The following is a 24,977-nucleotide window of genomic DNA, read 5'->3' as shown; positions in this document are numbered from 1 at the left end:
TCCAGGGAGTTGCTGCCTTCCCTCCATTTAAAATACTGTTAAACAAAACCTTCCAGATCTTAATCACTTTCTTTCCTTCTAGTTTCCAAACTTCCATCAGAATACTATCTATTCTTAGAGACTTTCATGCAGACTGGTTATATATCCGATCAGGTTTATTTATCTTCAGACTATAAAATGTTTATGTCCCCAGGAAAGGGAAAGAATGCAGCTTTTTATGACAACTCCAGAATTAGAAAGTTGTGAATTTTAGTGCTTGAATAGCTTTAAAACAGCTACACATACCTTGCTGTATTTGTTTTCTTTAACAAACTGTTTTCAGTTCTGATGGCTATTGTGATGCAATAGCAAGGCATATGACTTCCTAATCAAAGTATCATAGGATTTAATTCAGCTTCAATATGGTGTGCACTGAGAAAGCAGACTAGGACAGAAATGCCATAGGGTGGGAGAAAAGTACAGTTGTGTAAGAACTTACCATAACAGTGGCTGTCCTACTTTTCATTGTTGCAGTATTCCTTACAAAGTGATATCCTTCTGAGGTTAGCCATACATCCAGCCATCAATCCAGCCATCATACTAAAGCCTCAAGCCCTTCTAAGCACCATACATCAGATGTTATGTTTGACATTTGTGGTGTAAGATACATAAGTGACATACAAGTGCCAAATCCTCAGATGTGAACTGCCCAAAGGAGAACCAGCCAATCAAAGAGGAAAAAATAACAGAAAATGGACATCCGGAAAGGAGAGGAAGAAAGGTTCCTTGGCCAGAGAAAAAAATAGATAATAGGAAGGAGAGAGGGTCAGAATACTGCAACAGTGAAAAGTAGGACAGCTACTGTTATGGTAATATCCTTAGTCTTTTCTAAATAACATCTAAGCCGGCTATGCAAATCCAAATAATGCAGAACCCTCTCACTGCTATTTTGAGGCGAGGGGAAAGGAAAGAAGATGAATGGTTTAATATACAGACAAGTCACTGACCACTTTAGGCAAATGAAATACCCTATCTATGTGAAAAACTAGAAAAGGGACCACCATAAGAACCTGAAGAAAAGAGCCACTAACAAAACAGTCTTCCAAGTATACAACAGCAAGGTAGAAGATGCTGCTGATTAAAAAGGAGTCTGAATTAACTTCTCAAGCACAACATTAAGGTCCCAAGAATTTGGAGATGGCTTTCTTGGAAGCCTAACATCACAGATGTGCTTCAAAATCTGATTAATCTCAAATCTAGAAGAAAGGGGTGGATCCAAAGGCAGACAAGTAAAAATGGCTGACAAATGAGCCTTAACAGATTAGTATGCCAAACTAGATGTGAGCAACTCACACAAAAAAGAAAAACAGTAGGAATACCAAACAACAGAGGATCCAGTTCATGTTTTTGATACAAAACAGATAATCTCTTCCATTTAGCAACAAAATAGTTTCTAGTAGTTATTTTGGCCTCCTACAAATCCCAAAGAACTCCCTCAGAAAACTCGTGTCAAAAAGGAATCAAAACCCTATCACCCAGAGGGTCCAATGCAACTGTGTGAGGAGCTCCGTCTGGTGAGGTGACTTGTGGTGATTGCCCCCGGCCAGGTGAAACTGAAAGGGAAACCAATGCTGTCTGGGCCAAAAGGAAGTCACCAACAAGATTATGGGTGCGCCCCATGATCTTGTGTAGGACCACTGGCAACAGATGAATAGGGGGATAAGCATACAGGAACATTGATTTCCCAGAAAAAGACATGGCATCCACTCTCCAAACCAAAGGATCAGAAGGTGGGAAGCTGTCTGCTCAGAAGGGATGCAAAAAGATCGACTTGTAGAATATGCCACCAATGGACAATGTCCAGGAAAACCTCTGTGAAACATCCACTCATGAGGATCTGTCCTAGACCAGCTCAGATTGTTTGCCACCAGTCTGTACTCTGAAGGAATGTAAACTGCCTGAAGATTCAAATGATGGCAGACAGGAATATCACAGGCAATGAGGGCCAGCCTGCAAAGAGGGTAAGACTTCATATTACCCTGTTTGTTCATATACCAAATGACAGTAGTGTTTTCTGCAAAATACTGTGGGGGCCTGGAACTCGGAGAGAATGCAAAGCCTGAACAGCTAAAATCAGAGCTCTCATCTCCTTGATTTTGATATGTCTTTTACCTGCTGGGGAGACCAGACCTCCTGGGCACTTACATTGTTGGAGGAAGCATCCAAACCCAGGTCTGAAGCATATGCAAACAGCTCCTGAGTGGGGGGAAGGAACCTGAAAAGGTAGACCTAGATTCAGAGAAATCTAGTGAATCCACCATAGGAACTTCCATCTCAAACAAGGTAAGAGAGGAATGGGAAAGATCAGAAAATGACAATGCTGCAGCCCAAATCATCTTGATATACTACTGAAACTTATGAATGTGCAGCCTGGCTAAAAGAACCATTGGAAAGGTGGAGACCATAAACCCCAGGGCTTGAAGAAACTCCTGTGCAGATACCACATGTTAGAAAGAAGGAGACTGGAAGAATGCTGTCAGAGAAAGGACCTTGGGAGGAGGAAGAAAAGCCACCGCTGACATGGACTGAATTTTGCATCATAAGAAAATCTGGTCCTGTGAAGGGGTCAGAATAGACTTCTTGAGACTGCGAGTGAAACCCAGACAGTGAAGGAGCATTATCCTGCAGAAGAAGGAAGTGAGAGGGTGCCTAAATAAGCAGGTCATCCCAACAGGGAAATATCTGAACAACATGTTGGAGTCTACAAAAATCTATGACTAGAGTGAGATACTTTGTGAAAACCCTTGGTGATGTAGAAAGACCCAAAGGCAAACCAGAGAACTGATAATATTTGGAAGAAACAGAGAACTGTAAATACTTCCTGAAGAGAAGGTGAACAGGGATGTGGAGATAGGCATCTATCAGACCCAACGATACCAGGAAGGGCTGGAAAAGTAGCAGAAGAAAAGTACAGTTTTGTACCTACCATAAATGTAGATGTTCGAGTGTATACACTGCTGCAGTCATTACACTTGGGTTATCCTGCCGTCAGGTGGTTCCCCAGTCGGCCTGAGTTCCAAAGTCTTGGTCCGGCGTCGGTTGCTGTCACCTCCTCCCTGACGTCAGTGCGACAGGGGTATATAAGATGCAGCAGACACCATTTTCTTCAGTTTTTCTTGCCCCAGATGTCAGGTGCCCCTAAATAGGTAGGCAATTCCAATTGCTAATAAAACATACATAAGAAAAGCAAAAAACAACTTACAGCTACCAGCAAATACTCCCCATAGGTAGTAAGGGTTGAAGATACATACTTGCCAGTAAGAGGGGAAGGAGGGAGGGTAACCTGGACTGCAGCAGTGTATACACTCGAACATCTACATTTATGGTAGGTACAAAACTGTACTATGTTCATCGTGTTACACTGCTGCAGTCATTACACTTGAGAGAATCCCAAAGCAGAGGTAGGGTGGCTGGTTCCATAAGGCATTAGGGGTGGCTATAAGGCCCTGCAGCACTGCAGTGGTGAAGCCAGCTCTGGATTTAGAATACAGAGGCAGACGGTAATGCTTGGTGAAGGTAAGTTGCTGCTTAAAAAATATCCTTGGTAGGTACTCCCCTGAGGTAGGCAGTTGAAGTGGCTGCTGCCCTGGTGGAGTGAGATCTAATGCTGCTAGGTACAGGTTTTCCATGGTATGTGTAGCAGAAACATATACAATGTCCTATCCATTTTGAAATAGTCTGTTTTGAAATGGCTTTTCCCTGTGCTCCTGCAGCATATGCTACCAATAATTGGTCAGATTTTCTGAAAGCTTTGGTTTTGTCCAAGTAGAAGCGTAACTGCCTGTGAATGTCCAAAGAGTGCAGTAGCTCTCCCCTTTATTCTGTGGTTTTGGATAAAAAGTTGGTAGGTTAATAGTGTGGTTTAGAGCCACACTGGATACCACCTTTGGCATAAACGTAGGGTTAGTTCTTAAAGACACCCTGTCCTGGTGGAAAATGAGGAAAGGTTCCACTGCCATTAGTGCCTGTAATTCTGAAACTCTTCGTGCTGATGTTATTGCCAGGAGCAGAGCAGTTTTCCAAGAGATATATTTTAATTCTGCTGTGTTAGCTGGCTCAAAAGGAGGTAAAGTTAGTTTTTCCAAAACAAAGTTGAGGTCCCAAGTTGGAGTAGGTGCTCTACGGGGCAGTCTTATGTTTTTAGCCCCTCTGAGGTACTGTTTTAACGGAGGATTAGAGAAAGTTGGTGGATCCGTGTTGCAATGAGCAGAGATAGCAGAGGCATGGATCTTGATGGATGAGAAGGAGAGGTCTTTGTCCAGCATCTCAGTTAAGTATTGTAGAATCTGAGGAATGTTTGGGACATGAGGGTCAAGGCTGAGAGTTTGGTTCCAGGCATATAATCTCTTCCATTTATCCGAATAGGCTTTTCTGGTACTAGGCCTCCTGGCCCCCAGAATGACATCCATAACAGCTTTGGAGAGAGGCATTCCTTGCTTGACTAAGGAATCTTCCATGCAGCTAGGTTTGAGGTCTTTAGTTGGCTGTGTAGTATTTGATTGTTGTGCTGAGTCAGCAGATGTGGGATTTGAGGCAAAATCCAGGGTGGTTCTTGTGCTAAGCTCCTTAAGATTGGGTACCAGTGCTGGCGTGGCCAGTCTGGTGCAATCAGGATCATCTTTGGCAGCTCTTCTTGCCTGACTTTTATGAGTACCTTTGGCAGGAGAGGTAGTGGTGGGAAAGCGTATACTTGTAGGTTCTTCCCAGATGAATGAGAGGGCATCCACTTTCCATGCTTGTGGATGGTAACTCCTTGTGCAGAATTTTTATAGCTGGCAGTTTATTGGGGATGCAAACAGATCTATGTCCGAGCTCCACCATTTCTGTGTTATCATTCTGAATATTTGTGGATTCAATTCCCATTCGTGGGGATCCATGATGTTTCTGCTTAAGTCGTCTGCCAGTGTGTTTTTCTCTCCTGGCAGGAATTGTGCTTGCAGATGAACTTGAAGGTTTATAGCTGTGTTCCACAAGGTCATGGCTTGTCTGCATAGGGGTAGGAGTGAGTGCCCCCTTGCTTGTTTATGTACCACATAACTGTGGTGTTGTCTGTCTTTAGCAGTAGTTGTCCTGGATGCAGCAGGTCCTTGAAAGCTATAAGGGCATTTTGTACAGCTAGCATCTCTTTTTGATTGATGTGAAGATGCCTTTGTTCTGCGGGCCACGTGCCCTGAATACATTTGCCTACCATGTGTGCTCCCCAGGCGTAATCTGATGCATCTGTTGTCAGTGTTTGCCTGGCTGTGGGTTGCGTAAAAGGCTGTCCCTTGTTGAGGTGACAAGCTTCAGCCCACCATTGAAACTCCTGTTGAAGGCAAGGGATTAGTGGTATAACTGTTTCCAAACTTTGACAGTGTTGAAACCATACATTCTTCAGGTACCATTGTAGTTTCCTCATATGCAGTTTGGTATATGGAATTAGTAGTATGCAGGATGCCATGTAACCCAAGGCCTGCAGAATTTTTCTTGCAGGGAGCTGGGTCTTTGTTGCCATCAATTGAAAGTATTGAGTCAGTTATCCTTGCTTGCCTGGCGTGAGATAAGCCATCTGGGTCGTTGTGTTCAAGCTGGCACCCAGGAATATAATCTCTTGTGAGGGCACTAGTTTTGATTTCTTTTCGTTTACTGTGTACACCAGGCAACTTAATAACTTTTTTTACAAACGCCAGATGTCTTAGAAGAATGTCCTTGCTCTGTGCTTGAATCAGGCAGTCGTCCAAGTACGGATAAATCTGAATTCCTTTCTGTCTGCAAAATGCAATTACTGGTGCCAGGCACTTTGTGAAGACCCAGGGCGCAGTAGATAAGCCAAAGGGCAGTACAGAGAATTGGTAGTGCATTGAACCAGCTATGAATCTGAGATATCTTCTGCAGTTTTGTCTGATAGGGACATGCAGGTATGCCTCCTTGAGGTCCAAAGTCACGAACCAAGCTTTCTTGCCCAGCATGGGAAGAAGCTGCTGTAATGTCAACATTTTGAATTTCGGAACATCCAGGTAAGTGTTTAGAGATGAAAGATTCAGAATGGGCTTCCAGGCTTTGTCCTTTCTGGGTACCAGAAAGAGTCTCGAGTAAAATCCTTGTCCTTGCTCCTGTGATGGTACCTTTTGAATACCTCTCATATCCATGAGTGCTGTAGTTTGTTTTTGAGCCACTGCCCATTGATTTGGTGGCAGATTTGGCATTCCTTTTAACCTTGGCAGAGTGTGAAAGTGGAACCTGTAACCTTGAAATACAATGTTGAGCACCCATTTGTCCTTGGTGATCATTTGCCAGTTGTGGTAGAAGAGTGCCAGTTTTCCTCCCAAGGGGGCTGCCAATAGGGATTTGTTTGGCAGCTGTAGTGGGAAGTCATTGGAGCTGTTTTTTATATGGTTGGGACCTGTCTTCCCCTTCTTTCTGGCCTGATGCAACCCATTGTCGAGGCCTATAAGGACCTTGTGTGTGACCTCTACCACTTGGACGTCTGTATCTTCCCCTTTGAGGTCTGTCTGTAATTGGAAAGGACCAATTCTTAGTTGGCCAGTTTCTGCTAAATCTAGGAGGCTGAACCTGTAAGAAATCCTTCACCATTTGCATAGATTTTGCCCTTATCCTCCATTTTCTTTAATACCTCTCCTGCCTTAACTCCAAATAACACATCCTGCTGCAAAGGTGCATCCAATAATTTTGCTTTAACATGATCTGGTAACGTATGTTCTTTTAACCAAGCATGTCTTCTAATGACAGAGCCTGTAACTGCTGCTCTACAGGAGGCCTCTAGAGAATCAAAACAACATTGCTAAGTATGCTTTCCCACTTGTTCAGCTGCATGCAATAAATCCTGCATTTCTTTAAAATTAGGAGGATCTGATTCTGGAAGTATTTTCTGTTTTAACTGAGACAGTACAAATTGCTGATATTTTAGCATGTGATTGCTAAAGTTGCAGACCTATATACTTTCTTTCCCCATCTGTCTAATGCTCTGGAATCTCTGTCAGAGGGAACTGGATTCTTGGCTGATGAGGCCTTAACTCCTTTGGGTCCCTGAGAAATAGTTTCAGGGTCAGCTACAGGGCTTTTATACAGAAATTTATGTGAATCAGGGACTCTGTAGTATCTGTCAGGTTTAACAGGGGCTGGAGGTAAGGAATCAAGATTTAAGCTGGATTCAGTATACACATCATCCACAATATCTAACACTGGCGGAATAGCAAGGGGTCTGTGTTGAGGTAGTAAAAGGAAGTCTCTGAGCCTTTTCTTGGATTTGAGTAATCCTGGCCTTCCCAGTGGAAATGCTCCCTCATGGTATATAGGGTTTCCCCAAAGGAGTAGTCCTCAGGCGGTGAGGCTGATGGAATTAATTCCTCAGCATCAGAATCCTCATAAGGGGGTAAAGAGTATCCTAGGTCTGAGGATGAATCAGAAGAGATGGACACCTGGTTGGATGAGTCATAGTCTGCATCCTGTCTAGGCCTTTTATCAGGAGGGGGGATGGGACACCCTGATCAGAGTGATTAGGTCTTCGGCCATTTTGAGCATTTGTTTCTTAGGCATGGAGGCCTGTCCTGGAGAATGCTGTATTTGTTTCTTTGATTTTAAAGGAGGCTTAGACTTAGCTGAGGGTTTAATGCTTAACTGAGTAGGTCTGAAGACACCCTCTGAAGCTGCGGGTTGTTCAGCTACTCCGGATCCCTCAAAGGAAAGTCTTGGTAGGCTGAATAACTTGTGCATCCAAAGGCCCTGCCATCTCCACGTGGGAGTCAGAGGCGGCCTGTGGTTCTGCAGAAGCGGTCGTCAGGGGCAGCGAAGGCACTTCACTGAAAACCAGAGAACTGGCGACTGGCCTAAAAGAGGCTTCGATGTCAGTTTTAGGCCTCGGATGCCTATCCTTGTCTTTGCGCCTTTTGTATATTCCGGTCGTCGGAAGTTCCGAAGGCATGGTATAATTGAATTTTCTACCAAAATAATGTCGGGAAAAATCAAACCGATGTTTAATAGTGCGCTTGTTAAACCTAGCAAAAAAACGACAACCAGTGACATCGTGGTCTGGGCCTAGGCATGGGATACAATAGGAATGGAAATCCTTATGAGGTATTTGCTTCCCACAAGAAATACAGTTATTAACTTTTACTGACATCGGTCTGAGGCAAGAAAAAGTTTCCCCAACGGGATACTTAGCTTTGTAGAAGACTTCGGTTCTGGATTCGGAATGAAAATCTCAGGAGACGGCCGACCGGCACTTGCGAACTGCTTTTGCTTCAGGCACCACGTGGCAAGAAAGACTGAACAAAATGGCGTTGGCTGCATCTTATATACCCCATGTCGCACTGACATCAGGGAGGAGGCGACAGCAACCGACGCCGCACCAAGACTTTGGAACTCAGGCCGAATGGGAAACCGCCTGACTGCAGGATAACCCAAGTGTAATGACTGCAGCAGTCTAATACGATGAACATCAGTGACTGTAGTAAACATTTTGAAAAAGGGAGTTTTAGAAAAGTGTTGAGAAAAGACATCTCTAGCATGGTTCTCAAAGAGCCCTCTTGTCTGGGAACCAAAAACATTTTTGAGTAGAATCCTTTGCCCCTCCGAGACAGAAGAACTGAATGAATAGACCCTTGAGTTAAAAGATCTTGAAAAACAAAGGAAAAATGAGGGAGTTCATGAAAAAGAAGGAAGGGATTTCCAAGTCATGAAATAACCATTTTAGATGACTGAAAGAACCCAAGAATCCATGGTGATGTATTGCCAAACTGGAAAAGTCAGAATTACACTGTTAGAAAGGGCACTACAGCTAACGGGCAGAAAAAGGGTGAATGTCAGATACAGGCAGACTGTTAAGGAAGGGAAAACTTCTGCCCCTAGAATCCTGAGCAGGCTTCTCAAGTTTAGGATGCCTAGGCACAAAGGGAGTCTGAGAATGGCAGTTCCTTACAGGACAGAAATATTTGCTTAAGGTCCTACATAACCTTCCCTTTATCTTTTATGGTTTTAAAAACAGGTCTGCAGCAGCAGAGCCAAACTGATTCTGGATGTCCAAGGGAGAGTCTAGCAACATGGCCTTGCAACCTAAGCCAGGAATATCTTCTGATAACTGACTCTGATGTAGCCATCCCAGAACAGGCATCAACACTGCATTTAATGGAATAGAGAGCAACCAGTGAAGCAGAACCCAATAAGGAAGTGGCAGATGACTTAGCTTTAAATTGAGCCATCTCAGCCAAAATACCCAGAAGCTTGGACAGTACAGTCAAAATACACCTGGTCATATGGGTCTAGTACTTTACAGCCCTGAAAACTAAGGTGGCATAGGAATAAACCTCCTTACTATCTGTCCATGACCCTATTATCCTTATCAGAAGGTAAAAGCTTGGAAAAGGAATCAACTTAAAAGGCTTACCAGCATAAAGAGAAACCACTGCAAGTTCAGAAGGAAAGTTCTTGTACAGGAATTTTTGAGTCTCAGGGACTTTGTAAAACCTGCGAGATTTTTAGGAGCAGGGGGCTGAGACTCTGCAGTCTGATGCTAGAGTAAAAGTATCAAGGAAGGGTTGCAACACAGGAGGTACTGCAGTAGGCCTGGGAGAATCCACCTGCATAAGGTCATAATACCTTTCCTGGTCCTCAGACATTTGGTAACTTTCCCTCTGAAAATGCACCATCATTTTAACAATGGCATCCCCAAGGGACAACTCCTCAACAGGGTAAACAGGGAAAAGAGTATCATTCTCATTTGACAGCAAAGCAAGAAGGGAATGGATCTGGGAAGAATAGGCTAGGGACTCTGCCCCAGAATCCAACTCTTCCTCCTCATCAGACTAATCAGAAGCCCTAAGTCTCTTGGAATGAATGGAAGAGAAGGGAAAAGGTGAAGGCACGGACAAACCCTGAGGTGGTTTTAAGGTCATGAAAAAACACCCTGAATGAAATCCTGCCACTCATTAAGGGGGTGGTTCTTTGCAACTGGGACTACATGCTTGGTCTTTTGCTTTTTCTTAACAGGAACCTCAACCTTAAGAAGCTTAGGAGGTTCTGTACCGAGCCTAACTTCAACAAGGGAACCAGGGACTTTCTCCCTTATCAGAATATGTGGAATCCCCCTAGGCCCTTAAGATATAATAAGCTCCAGCTTCCCCCCTTCTCAACTGCAGCAGATGTTGGCTCAGACTCAGCAGATATACAGATACCAAGCCCCACGTCGGCCTCCAACTGGGTCGTAAAAGAGGAAGCAGGTGTCGGAACCAGAAGGTCACCGGGTTCAACATCAGACCCTACTGAGATGTCCAGTGGAAGTCCCTAATGCATTTTTGGGACTTCTTTTTGTTAAGTGGTTGAACATCAGGATAGGCAGAATCAAAAGCCATGGTTCCCTGTGCTAACAACTACAGATGTCATTTTTCAGAATATACATACAGACAACAGACTGCAGCACAGGGTCTTGGGGGAAAAAGGCCTAGCAAATATCACACTGTGTGTGATCATGGTCTGTGCCTAAACAGAAAAGGCACTCTTCATGTCTGGCCTTATGGGGAATATGCCTCCCACACTCACATTTCCCCTTTCTGGATGACATGTAAAACAAGCAACCAAACAACAGGAATATAAAGAAGAGTCCCCAGTGGGGTACTTATCTGCCCGCAGCTCTGTAGCTGAGACAACGACAATGTGACTAACTTACAGATGAAATTCAAAAAACAGCATTCGGACTTGCAGCAAAGAAGTTCTGAGCATTTGGCACTTGTACATCACTTAAGTACCTTATGCCTCAGAAGTAAGACATATGGCTGCTGTATGGCACTTGGAAGGGCCTACAGGTATGCTGGCCTGGCTTATGGCTACACTCAGCAGGCTATCCCTTTTGTAAGGAATAGTGTAAACTTGATAAGGTAGGATATTTACTATGCCATACATTTTTTGTGTGTGAAATTATGAGACTCAACCTCTAGAGATGGAAATATACTCAGAGGAAACAAGGTTGCATTTAGGATGTAGTTGTCCTTTAAATTCATGATGGAAAAAGTACCAGATTTGCTGAACACAATCAGATGCAAACTGAAACAGGCACATGTAGATGTGCACGAAATTGCTGACTGAACTACATCCACCTGATGATTATGTAAACTTACCCAAGGGTCGCTGGAGTTGAGAGCATTCTTAAATCTTTTTATGCAGCCATTTTGCAATGATTGAACACCCACAATTTCAGCACTTCCTGACAGAAGAAAAAGAGTGATGGCTGTCAGCATGCTCACTTCATCCATGTCAGATTTTGTTTCATCTGAAAGGCATAACAAAAAGTACACTCAGTATGTTTTTAACAATCAACTTTCACTTTTCATGTGCTTTATTCACATATTTTATAAATATGGTACTGTCAATTACAAATGGTGAAATGTGTAATAACAGCATTGTATTGAAAACGTAATTAAAACCAAAACTAATGCAAAAAAACAAATGTCCATGAGTGCTTTCCACTTCGGATGACACAGCTACTCCTTTCAGGTTGCCTGTCTTTGGTTAGTGTATTTCTGATATTGAACTCCTACACCTAGGACACGTCCTACCTTTTTGGTCTATACTAGATGACTCTGAGTCAGGAAAAATCGATATTCCTTGCTCCAAAATGACTGATTTTAACCTCCACTTGAACATGGGGATAAACATCTTCCAGCAAAAATAACCAAGGCAAATATACAACATTACAGATTTGCAATACGTCTAACAGGGTCTTCTGACATGAACAACAGCAGATCAGAATGCTGTACTTGGGTGCAAAGTTGGAAACAGAGTAAAGTAAAATGTACTCAGTGCAAAAGGATCCTCTTCAAGACTGGAGAATATGAACTATCTGCTCCATCTTCCTCTGAGGTGCCCTCTGCAATTAGGCAATAGGCACTGCACAGAATCAGAACAAAAATGTTCTAGCACTACAAAAACAGGACAGAGAAAAGCCAAATAGGCCAAACTAACAGAGTAGTAATGCACAAATGTATCTAAAGATGCTCTACTTCTGGAACAGAAATCCCAACTATAGTGTCTAATGTAATTATGCCCAGAGGATAAAGTGATCATGCTCCAAATACCAGCCACATGAATAATCTTGAAACTATCATCCCTCACTTACTGAATGACCTTTGAAATCACTAACAGAAAGTTAGCTGAATGGCAAAAGAAATGGCAATTTATTTTGGGAAAGTAACTTGACAATTGCCACAACCTCCTCACCATGCATAAAGGGTGTGAAAAAGTACTTCACCTGCCTGAACTTAAAGATCTGAGAGAAAAGTAACTAGTGATAGCTTTCATCCAAGGTCAGGGGATACATCTCACATGGATTCTACCACTGGGAAAATACAGCCAGAAGTATATACTGCTTGAATGAAAGCATGGATGCTATGCTTAGAGCAAAATGATGTTTAGTTCTAAGAGATACAATGCTTTTTTGGTTGTCATTAATCTTATGCTCACAAATCAGGAGACCACTGACAAGCATACCTCTCAACCTCTTAGAGCAAGAAATCGGGACAAATGCCCCAAAATAGGGAGAATTGTTAAATGTTGCTTTACAAACTCGGAAAGTTGATAGAATAACAGGTTTTGCATTAGCATGAACGTTGTGTAGGTTATAAAGTCTGAAACTCAAACATTTGTCATTATTTTCTAACTTTAGTCTTTTGCCACTAATTAGCCAGAAAACCACAATTTATGAAAAATGGACCAAAAATATGAGGCAAAAATCTGGACATTCTGCAAAAATTTGTACAGTTGAGAGGTATGTGTGACAAGGGTAATCATGCTTCCAGAGTGTAGCAGAGTCTAAACTTCCTTTCCATCTAGAAACCCATTACATTTCACCAGCTTAGCTGTAACACCATGCCATAGCACTGACTCAATTATTCTAGCTGTAGTCTTGTCACATTCCACTGGGACAACTTCATAAGTAACATGCATTTCAGTTTTGCACATTTCTACTACTAGCATTTTCTTCAGTATTAGTAGAAAGAACTCAAACGATGTAACCCATTCCCCCACTTTCAGACAACTAACACATTACCTGCTGCTTTTTTGTTTCACAGAATATAGAAGCATAGCAACAACACTAGGCAAGCAATCACAGGGACAATACGACACCTAGTTATGTACCCCTTTAAGAGACACACTTAAATGTTCTTGCCTTTATGAGCACTTAATAGTGGTAACCTCCCAAATCAAGCAACCCTAGTTAACCCTAGTGTAAATTTATGTTTGCACATTCAATCATCAAAACAAGCCTTAAAAGCAGAAAAGTAATATTATGTTTCACCTGTACTGGTAACTTATACCATAGATGTGGGATACTTTGAGTTAGGAACCTATCCTTATAGTAAGTCTTGTTATTTGATAGTGTAGATTTAGGTCTCTAGTATAGGTGTTTCTGGAACCAAATGTTTTGCAATGAAATGGTAGGTCAAATAGGAATGGGTCTTCCATAACTCAAAAAGTGAGAAACAAGTAATTTCAGAGCAACTGGTAGGCTACTCAGTATAAAGATAATTGTGCTATTAGGTCAGCTGAATGATTTAAGGCCTTTAATTTTTTATGGTAAAAAAATCATTGGGACCTTTCCAAATAAATTATATGCTTTGATTTGTACCTACAAAAGTGGGAACGGTATTGGTTGATGAGTCTTAAAAGAGAAAAGTGCAGTGATACAGTGATTTATTTGGATCTTGAACACATTCCATTGAAAATTAACTAGGCTAGACAGAAGGAATTACTGACTATGTTAAAATATAATCAAATGAAACAGAGTTATCCACACAAGTACCCAAGTCTCTTGCAACAGTAATCTGTTTAAGGAGTGCCACTGACAATGGCTTCACTAAATCTGATGAGTAATTTTATCTTCTGCATGCCCCTTACTGCAGTTTTAGACAGACGCAGACAGTTTTAAGCACTGTGACATTAACTAATATACAGTCTATTAAAGCTACTATTTTAGAAATGCTTTAGGGATAACTTTGCCTAGTAATATAACAAAATGGGTTTTTGCAAAGTGTAAGAGTGCTTTTAAATTTCTAACATTTTTAATTTACAGTTATTGTCAGGTCATAGCCATAGTTTTGAAATATGTTTTAATTCATGGATGCAGTCTTAACTAGTTTGTCAGAATTAGAAGTCAGTTATAAAATGCCATTGCTTGTTATTTCACAGGTTATTCCAGCTATAGTCAAAAGATTTTTTCAAGTTTGTCACAGTTCATGGGACCAGTTTCTTCCATGTCCATATTAATTTTCAGGGCCTCTCCTGTTAGTAGAAATGGAAGGATTTTCACCCAATCCCAATCTGCTCAGTCTCAGTTCTTTACAGTAGTATACCAGTAAAATGCCATCAGGTTGGACTCAAGGTTATCTTCCTTGTCTACTTTTTGCGTGACAGGCATAGTCTTGGAGATCAGCAGCTACAATTTTCAACACACACAACTGCTGCTGCTGCAGTTGTTCTATTTTCTGATTAGTCTCTACTTTTCACTCATAAGCATTTTCAATATGTCATCCGTGATTGGGGTCGCCAGCAGACAGGAGAAGAAAATGAAAAAATCTACCTGCAGAAGCACCTCAGGAAAACAAAAGCAACAGTTCTATAAGGAATAAGTAGCCCAAAATGTGGTCAAAGAGATACAGCAAGAACAGTATATGCCGAATCCTTGGCCAACTGCCTGTGCAGATACCGCCAGTTTAAGTTCAAGGAATCACTACAGAAACTACTTTGTATAAATTACAGAACAAATCAAAATAATAGCCCACTTGGCTAGTAGTTAAAAATATAAATAAAACAGTTACTGTAGTTACTTTTCACCAGCTACTTACAGTCCTATAAACTTCCTCCAGAAAACAGTCTCTTTTTAGAAGTTCTACAGAGTAGGCCATACCCAGGCCCTAATTCCAGCTCCGCATTCTGGGTGATGACCTGAGGAATACTCCAAAAGTAAGCTCTGATGAGGCTGCTATACTTCATACCTCTAAAGGTCTTTTAGATAAACTCCTATTCACTCTTCTGAACCTCCAAATGATGAATGAACTTCCTGTCTTGAGGTTGCAGACTATCTCTTTTTGCACAGCATTAATTGGCAATATGTGGGTGGCTGCGGTGGTGCAGCAGTTGGCGTTGCCACCTCACAGCAAGAGGTTCTCTAGTTCAATTCTTGGCTGGGGTGCCTTCTGTGTGGAGTCTGCATGTCCTCCATGTGGTCACGTTGGTTTCCTCCCACATCCCAAAGAATTGGCCCTAGGTGTGTGTATGTATGTGTGTGTGTGTGTGTGTGTGTGTGTGTGTGTGTGTGTGTGTGTGTGTGTGTGCCTTCTGTGGCAGGCTGGGCTCTGGGCTGGCAACTCGACACCATAAAATTCCACTGCCAGTCATTCTGCGGACCGTTGTTCTGCTGTGGCAACCCCTAACGGGAAAAGCCGAAATTATATGAAGAACATTAACTGGCAATCTGTGCCCTGTTTTTACTAATACATAGATTTCCTGACCAACACTGTGAGAACCTTCCTTTCACAAGCACATTTAAAGGAACAGACATCTTCTTGAAACTCAACACGTCACTATATACAGTTATTTACATATGTTTATACACACACTGTTATGCTTCTTTAGTGAGTAGGATGCTTGCTTCTTAACCATCTGAATATGCTAATGAATAAATAAATAAAATCCTCTCATGCTTCAACAAACTAGCAATGTAAACCATGTGCACACTTTTCGCTACTTAACATCTACCAAAGAATGTTCTTTCTTAAACACTCCTACCCAGTTTATTAATACATGCTAAACTTAATCCTAATGTTGCCCGTCTCTAGCCCTGCACCCTTCCACACAGAAAAAAAAATCTTTTTTTACCTACTGCTGTCAATTAAGCCAAATATAAAATCACATACCTTAACATTTTTCACCATTAGTAGGCCCAACTGATTTAACTAGATGGAGACAGGGATCCACGGCTTGTTATCCAATGGTAAACAATAACCTTACTTCTCAGGTAATAAATAGCAACAATACATATATAATAAAGACTAGACACAAAAGCTTAAAAGTGAATTAATTTTACTTAAACAATAAGGTAAAAGTGCAGCTACAGATTAAATATACAAATGAAAGAGAAAATGGAAGAATAAAATAACATTTACTTAAACACCCACAAATATTTAAAGGAAAACCTCTATCTAAGCTAGCTACATAAATCTATCTCATACTTATAGAGTACTGAACCATTTACTGTTATACATTCTAGAATACAACAGGCAGACATCGCAGATACTAAACTTATAGAGAAGCAATAACCTCAATATCTTTCAAGTAATGTCAAGGACAGAACAGAGATGAGTCACCAATATTTATAGACATTCAGATCCACAGTTGTGTTCCTCACAAACCATTAGATCACTTCCATTTCTAGCTGATGGCTATCTCACAATAAAAACAACTCAACCAGTTCTTCTACATGCAAAGGACAAATACTAACATCAGCAAAGAGACTATACAGGCTACAAATCCACAGGATGTCAACATAAATCCCTTAAATGCTGCATTTTAATGTCTGCTTTCTTTCTACAGTTTTATTCAGCTAATTCTTTAAAGTGAGCTGTGATTGCCATAGACTTGATAATGCAAGTATTTTGGCATTTGTAGAGCATGACTATTCAAAATTGGCAAAACAGTATAGAATGTGCTTTATGGATTCGATATGGGAGTGCAAAAAGGCAAAACTGACATTTCAATTATTTTTCTGATGAGACTGAAAACATAAAAGAATGGCAGAATAAACACTTCTGATAATCCAGAGAAGGACATTCCAAAAATGAAGTAATGTACTAATTGCCTGAAATAACCGTGTGTGTAAAACAGTAAGCTAAAGAGATCACTGAACAAAAAGATGTGACTACATCATCAGAGAGCTGGGAAGAATAGGAAGAAAAAGTGTATTCTGCTGAGAAGATAATCGTGTAGATATCCCTGGTCAAGATGGCTGAAGTGGTTGAAAGGAACCACCTGAATTTAGCAAGACGTGGAACATAAGTGAAAGATTTATCAAGGGTGTGATGCCCCTGCACTGGCCCAGTAATCAAGGAGCCTCAATCCTCACCACTAGCACCAGTGAGGGACGTGCACATTGGGAGGATGACAAGTACACACACACATAGTAAAGTACAATTTCCCTTAAGAGCACACAGAGATCACAGTCAGTCTGTGGCTGGTTTCTCCCTCTTTCGCCAGATCCCCAATAAGACTCCCCACTGGCACAGCTATAGGGTTGAGATCTCAGCCCAGTGGCCAAGCCAAAACCCCCAGCAGCCTCTCTGTCCAACCAGATTTGTGTCCCTGCCCAAGTAGCTCACACACACACACACACACACACACACACACACACACACACACACACACACACACACACATATTTTGAGATTTGATTTATACACAAACACACACATGGGAAAGGTTGGCACAGGTTTACTAGCTATGCCCCCTTGTGCCCAGACTATAAGGTAGTACCAACTGCACCAGCCACTACTTACCCACTACTTATCAACTACTTTTAAGGCCCTTACAAAGAGTGACCAATCCTACTGTGCAATGATACCATTATCTAAATGGTAAGTGTGACCAAGACTTTCAAGGCTATTTAGAAGTGGCCTGTACAGTGTCACCAAATACATTTGCAATACCTCTAAACAAACCAGCCACAATTAAAATGTTTAAATATATTTAATAATGAATAATAAAAGAACAAGACAATATTCAAACAACACAGCAACTACAGAGTTCAGAATCACAGGAAATATTTTAAAACAACATTGCAGGACAATCTCAAATAAATACAGAAAACAACTAAGCTAAACTTTACTATATTCCTATCTACAGCTAAAGAATACTATGCCTAAATCTTACTTACAGAGCAAGGCAAAAGTAGATGAGTGGATGTTCTTGCTAGGTCCAAGACAAGATACAAAATGCACAGACTTTCTCTGAGATAGCTCTTAAATTAATAATCAACATTACCGCTGGGTCAGCCTGGATGACATCACTCTTTATCATCTGCCTTCAGTTCCCAGGAACTAACATAATTTTTAACATCTCTATGTGAGAAGTACCTATCTCTCAGATGTTTGCAGAACTTGGAAGTTGTAGAACAATAAAACACTTTTACATTTGAAACCTAGTAATTATTTCTCTCCAGGACAATAGAAAAGATTTCTAGCTCTAGACATCCTGTCTTCTTGCTGCATTAACTAACTTTTATACAACACCGTAAAGCACTTAATTTCAACTTATTTTCTTGAAGTTTTGCAAGTTAACTCTGTATGTTCTAGCTTCTACTATTACAACATCCATTTGCACAAGTATACAATTTATACATATTTCTGTTTTTTCCAGTAGGGTACACTGTGGTTACATTCTTGAAGCTCAGTACATAACATACAGTTTTCCTTCATTTGTAAGACAAGCATATGAATCATATTAATATTCACAAATTACATAATTATTTACAAAATTCCAGATAGCTGGGCTGGCAGTGTCACAATTCTATATAAATCATATTAATATTTTCAAGTGACATAGGAACAGCTAAATATTTGTTGAAGACTAGACTATCAGATTTGTTGGAAATAAGAATGTCAAAACTAGTATGAGTCTAAATGCTTGAAGATTTCTGAAAGGTTTGAAATATATGTTCACGTCTTTTACTTTTTCTTCTAGAGAAATTTAGGATTGCATTGTAATTGAATTTAAGTGACATTATAGATGACTTCAGAAGAAGGTAAAACAAATATGCATGTGTAATATAAATGCTATATCTATCACATGATAAAGCTCATGTGAGGTTTGAGTTGGCACTTCATCAATCAGATAATTAATATTTACTGAATTTATTAATTTGACAGTAGCAGCAATGTTTGAAAAATATATTATTGCTTCTTCCAAGTCTGTAAATAGGGAATCCATGGAAAGTGAATTTAAGAAGCATTATTAATGACTAGTAAATCATGTAAAACAAATGCATGAAACAAACTATGCATGTTGTATTTGTTACCTGAAGAAGCGCGTATGAAAATGGAGATGGCAATGTATTAACCAAGTAATTTATGTTTTGTGAATTTACTGACTGGATATTACCTTCAAAGTTTGAAAATACATTTCATTTTCTTTATATTCTGGAGGATTTAACTATGATACATTATCAGTACTCTTCGATGTAGTTACAGAGTGGGATGAGGTCAAGACAACATTTGGAGTTCAGGCTAGAGACTGCCTTCCCTACCATGTGATGATATCAGACTACAGGCAGGGGAATCTTAAGTGAAAGACTTGCTCTTGTGGAGTTTTTAGTGGTATCTAGAACAGAAGCTGTTGTTAAAAAGGGATCAATAGTGAGGCATATGAAAATTGCATTATAGCTATAGGAATTTATCAAAGAAGGTTAGAAAAGTTTGGGAAGACCGACAAAGTAATTTACAAAAGGAAAAAAATGTGAGGACATATGTATGGCTCTCACATATGCAACAAAGTCTAAAATGTTTGATTTTTGCTTAGAAGTGTTTGCATGGAATTTTTTTATACCCCAGACTTCAAAGAAATTTTCCTCGGGTAGACAGCACATGCTGGAGTTGTGATGAGAAAGAAAGAAAGAAAGAAAAAGAAAGAAAGAGGTAACTGGGAATATGCGTTTTGGGAATATAATGTACTGGCAGATTTTAAAATTTACCTTCAGAATACTCTGTCAGAAATACTGGGTAAGCAAATGGTTCTAACTAAGGATATGTAAGCAAATGGCTCTAACTAAGGATATGGTGTTTCTGAGTTGTGACAGGATCAGAATTGCTTAGACATAGTATGGTCTTAATAACTTTAATTCTGTTGGCTGGCAAAAAGCAATTAATACTGTGGGGAGGGGAAATAACCCAGAAAAAGGCACGTGTGGAGACAGGCAACCACCAGACACATTTACCAGAGTGTATGAATATAACAAAAATGAAATTAAAGTGCTAAAGGCACAAAACTTTGTCCGTGACTACAAAGAGGGGAAGGGCCTACTCAACTTAAATAGATATGTCAGAAAAGACCTCCAACAGAACCAGTAAAAGGAAGAGAGTTGGACTCTAAAATACTGCAGTTTGGAAACTCTGCAGTGCAAGGAGCAGGTGCTTCAATGCAGTCTGGAAATGTTGCAAAGCATGATGTTGACATGATTAACAGAACTAAAAAGAAGATAACATTCACTGAATGGGTTTATTCTGAAGAAATAAAGTTAAGGAATATGGAAATTGCAACACTTAAGTTTAATTCTAAACATTCTATCAAGCTATTACAGAATGCCCAGAATTGGAAAATTCAAAGCAGCAGGTGGACGGTGAGAAAGAGAAATGTAACAGTAAGATACATTTACCAGGGCAATTGAAGAGGAAAAAACAATACCTGCTCAGAGTTCAAAACTCACTTCTGCCACTGTAAGAAAGACACTTCAAATGAGGGAAGACTCTGGGAAAGAGGTATCTATAAGTATGAAAAAGACAAAACTGAAGATAAATCCTTTGCAGGGGACTTCAACCTACAGAAGAGAAAAGAAAGAAACTGAGATAGTGGTGTTCGATTACTCAGAGACAGAGGGTGACTGTATAGAGAAGATAAGAAAACAGAGAAAGGTGTGTGTACTAAGGGACAAATAACCTTAAACTTCTAATGATATTTGTGATGAACCAAAATACAGGAATTCTAAGCAAAAGAAGAGGGTTCAAAGCATAAATTACATAAAAAATGGAACAAGAAACATTAAAAAAGGCAAAGATAATGACTGCCACACATGAATACTGTCATGATTTGCCTTTTCTAGGAGAAGAGTTGAGCATCAAGTCCCCAGTGCCTGAACTGCCATGGGAGGAGGCAGTACTTTCCACCACGAGAGGCTAATATTCAAGAAATCTCAGTTTTAGCTAACCTCAAGTAAGACAATTAAATTTTAAAAAGGTGCAGTTATAAGATGACACTTTGAGCAAAGTAAGAGAAAAATATATCTAGGGCTCTAGGGGAAGAACCTGGGCAAGATGTTCCTACTTCTTACCCACATATCTGAGTTACAAAATGACTTGTTAAACATAGTAAATAAGAACAAGACCTCTCAATTCTAAAAATTTTAGAGGTATGTACCTATTTAAAGACATGATTCAGCCCGCACATGATGCGCCTATTTAGTTCCCTATTTACAGGCTTGATTTACCTCTTCACACAGTCTTCTGAATCCCACCATCTCACAAGAATGGTGAAGCTGTTTAGTAAACAGAAAACCACACATGATCAATATTTGCCAAATGATGTCCAACTCACCTCCTCAGGAATACCACTGCCCCATTACCTCCAAAACCAGATAGCTGTCATTCACCTATGGAACTGAAATACTCCTCCGGTCTCTTCTCTTCAAACTATTTCAGCATGGTGCCTACCTGTCTCTTGCTGCCAAACTCCATAATAAACCCTTCCCCTACAACATCAGCAACTTCTCTCAAATTACTCCCTCACTACAGGCCCTCCCCAAACCAAACTGCATTATACCGACTGCTGCTCCATTTTAGCACCCAGAACTCTGATAATTCCCCCCACCTCACCTAAGAGAATTATCCCCTTTCCCCACGTTCACAGCACAACTCAAAATATACCCCCAGCAAAAATCTGACAAGTTCTTTTCCACTGAATGTATCAGCTAATGTCACCCTCACTTACATCACTTCTACTTCCACCCTCTGTTCTCACTTGCTGCTCATCTCCCATATTTGCTACTAAAATGAACCCAATTTTATTTATCTCCTCTGGTACAGTATTTGCTCATTATTTCAATTGTCCAATGCCTTCTGTACCTTCTGCGACTTCTCTGCATTTGTGAATTAGTTTTGTTTAATTTTTTTGTGAATTTCTTCACCCATGCTGCACATGCAAATTGACTACTGTGATCAGTTTACTACCTCAATAAAAAAGTAAAAAGTAAGACCCAAAATATACCTTACTGTATTAGTTAAAAGTATTCTACTTGTTTCCTAAATGATACTCAAGTGCAACTTTTTATACAAAAGTACTAACTGCATACCTCTCAACCTGGAAACATCAAAAATCTGGACAAGGCCCATGAAAAATAAGTACAAATCTGTATGCTGATTAACTTAAAAGTTGCATACATAATTATGACCCCCACCCACTCCAATGGAATTGTGGGATACCAACTTTCAAAAGCAAACTGAGGAACAGACAACCAAAATATGGCACCAGTGTCCCCCTGCATCCATTCCAATGTCCCATTACCTGGCTATTTTGCCCCATTTACCATAAACACTAATGTGTGCATGCATACTGCTTTACTTCTACGATGATTATTTGGATTTTACTTTTACATTTTATAGCACAATGCACAAACACTAATAGATATCTGCTAAACAAAGTAATACTGCCTCGCAATGAAAATAGACTTGGTATTAAAACTTATCTGCCCTTGAAACTCACATTCATTGAAACCCACACCACATCCAAAGAAAAAGCATCTGGCCAGTGATGGATAAAGATTATCTTTGGGCTGTTTTCAAATCATAGGTCCCTTGCACACAAAACAAGAAACATACATGCGTTCTTTGATACACCTTCCAGATTTTATTAAATTATATTCCTTGTATAATACAGCACACTTGTTAGACTTAAGTTGGAGCTAATTTTAAATTTATTGTTTGAACATTTTTCCAGTAGGCAATGAAATAAAATGTATGAACCAATAATGACAAAACTGCCCAACTCAAAACATTTCCATCATAAAAGTCTACTTACACACACACACACACACACACACAGACACATATTATATACATTTATATAAATAGAATGACAGCAGTGTAAGCCATAGGTATCTTGCATATATAAACAGAATGACAGTAGTGTAAGCCATAGGCATCTTGCACAGTTTCTAGCACTTATTTTCAATTTCAGTTTTTTTGGGGGGGCAGGGACAAAAGGCCAAAAACTAGGGACACGTTTTAAACATTGCTTGCATAATTCTGAAAAGTTGCTAGAATAAAATGTTGTGTTACCACCATGCATTTCACTGCCAAGTCTTGAACCCAGGACCCTGTGCAGTACAGTCAGAGCAACATACCACTATGCCAAATCAGCAGCTTCTTGAAAGATAGGAAGAATGCAACTTAAATGGCTATCATTTACTGAATTCAGTTCTCACTTCTCACCACAGCTCTCAACCTCATAGCACAAAAAACCTAGGCAAATCCATTAGTGGGGGAATACAGCCCCAAAATAGGGGCAAGTTTCAAATACTGATCTTACAAACTTAGACAAATTTATTTTCTGAAGAATATGAAGTCTAAAATTCAAATGCCTGTCATTATTTAGTGAATTCAATCCTTCAGTGATTTGCCACAAAAACCCTGAAAACACAGAATTAATGAGGAACACAACAAAAATATAAGGCATAAATTTGCAAGTGGTGGAGTGCTGTATGAAGTCTATACAGAATACTTGACGGAAAACATGATGCAACAGCCAAGTTATAACTTCTACAACCAGGGTATGGCATCTGATCAGTGTTATGTGAGAACAACAAACTGTCCAGACACAAGATGAAGGTGCAAAACAGCAAACATAACAGCAATATGTATATCCATTAATATGGTTTTACACCTTTGACCACAATCCACACACAGTTGAAATGTGAGCAAAGTTCAGTGGGTACCTATCTGCAGCCTGAATTCATTGTTTACATCTCACAGGTACAAGCTACAGACCAAACCCCAGAGTGAGAATCACAAGACCACAAGTGTTTGGAAACATATGGTCATGACTGCTGCTGTGGCAGAAACCTACTGGACTGGAAAACCTAGTACAGTTTCCTGTTATTTGACATGAAGTATAACCCCAGCTGCCACCATGACAAACAGGCACATATCTCTTCCTTTGTGAGTTACTCCTGTTACAAGCAAGTACTGTAAGCAGCCAAGATTTACTTAGTCGTATGTTTCCTACTTTGAAATTCTGCCCACAAACATCTGCGGTCCCACTCCCTTACAATTAAGTTTCATCATTTGGCCAGCTCATACAGGACTCAGTTTTAACCCCTTTGCTGCTTTTTTCCATTTTACATGTTAGCTGTTTTACCCAACACACTTCCATACTCTTTAATCACAGACACACACACACATATACACACACACGCGCTCTCTCTCTTTTCAGCTACCCCATAATATGAGTGTCTGTCTTCTAATAACGAAAATGCGAGTGCAGAAATACCTCCGGTTCAAAATACGAGCATCCTGAGTGCAGAAATAACGCCAGCTCAGCGTAAGAGTGTCCTGAGTGCAGAAATAAGAGCGTAAAATCCATCACACCAGGCTCCAATACTTTAAATAAGCTAGTTTCCTTCTCACACTTTCAAATCAAACGCTGGAAATGTGTGCCCTTGAGCTCAATTCCAACAGGCTGACGGAGCTGACGTCATTGTGCACGTTGAAGTCAGCTCAAAACAATGAAAGTAAAAAAAAAAGCTAGGAAAATGGGGGAAAAAATCGGACATGAAGGGGTGCCATGAGGGAATTGTGGTACCCCATTATTAGGAACCCAAAACTCGGTAAAAACCAAGTAATTCAGGATGGTTGCGAAGCATGACTAACTGGCAACCTCCACATAAACCTAGTCATCAGACAAGAGCACTTGCTGTAGTCCACAGTTGCTGACTGACATCTGTGAAGTGCCCATCCCCTGAAACTTAATTTCATTTACAGATAGCTATATGTCAGTGTGTGTGTGTGTGTGGGGGGGTGCATATATGTGTATATATACATGTGTGTGTATGTTTATATATGTATCCATGTATATCATCATCATCAACCCCACCCCTGACTGGGTCTATTTGATTTGGTCAAATTACCCAATGTTGA

The 24,977-nt window shown here is 40.3% G+C and overlaps 1 protein-coding gene across 3 annotated transcripts in view; it reads right to left on the bottom strand.

The window, feature by feature from the left end:
- The window catches only part of HEATR5B (HEAT repeat containing 5B), a 2,176,461-nt gene that overhangs the window by 131,863 nt on the left and 2,019,621 nt on the right, over positions 1-24,977 (bottom strand). For all 3 annotated transcript variants that reach the window (XM_044058540.1, XM_044058533.1, XM_044058548.1), the window contains exon 34: positions 11,148-11,299. In XM_044058540.1, the coding sequence (XP_043914475.1) occupies positions 11,148-11,299 (152 nt within the window). The remainder of the gene's footprint in view (positions 1-11,147; positions 11,300-24,977) is intronic.

The sequence above is a fragment of the Protopterus annectens genome, chromosome 1.part2, assembly GCF_019279795.1.
Source record: "Protopterus annectens isolate FY-2018-M chromosome 1.part2, PAN1.0, whole genome shotgun sequence".
In the NCBI taxonomy this organism is placed as follows: domain Eukaryota; kingdom Metazoa; phylum Chordata; order Ceratodontiformes; family Protopteridae; genus Protopterus; species Protopterus annectens.
This window is presented reverse-complemented; position numbering and strand designations above follow the sequence as displayed.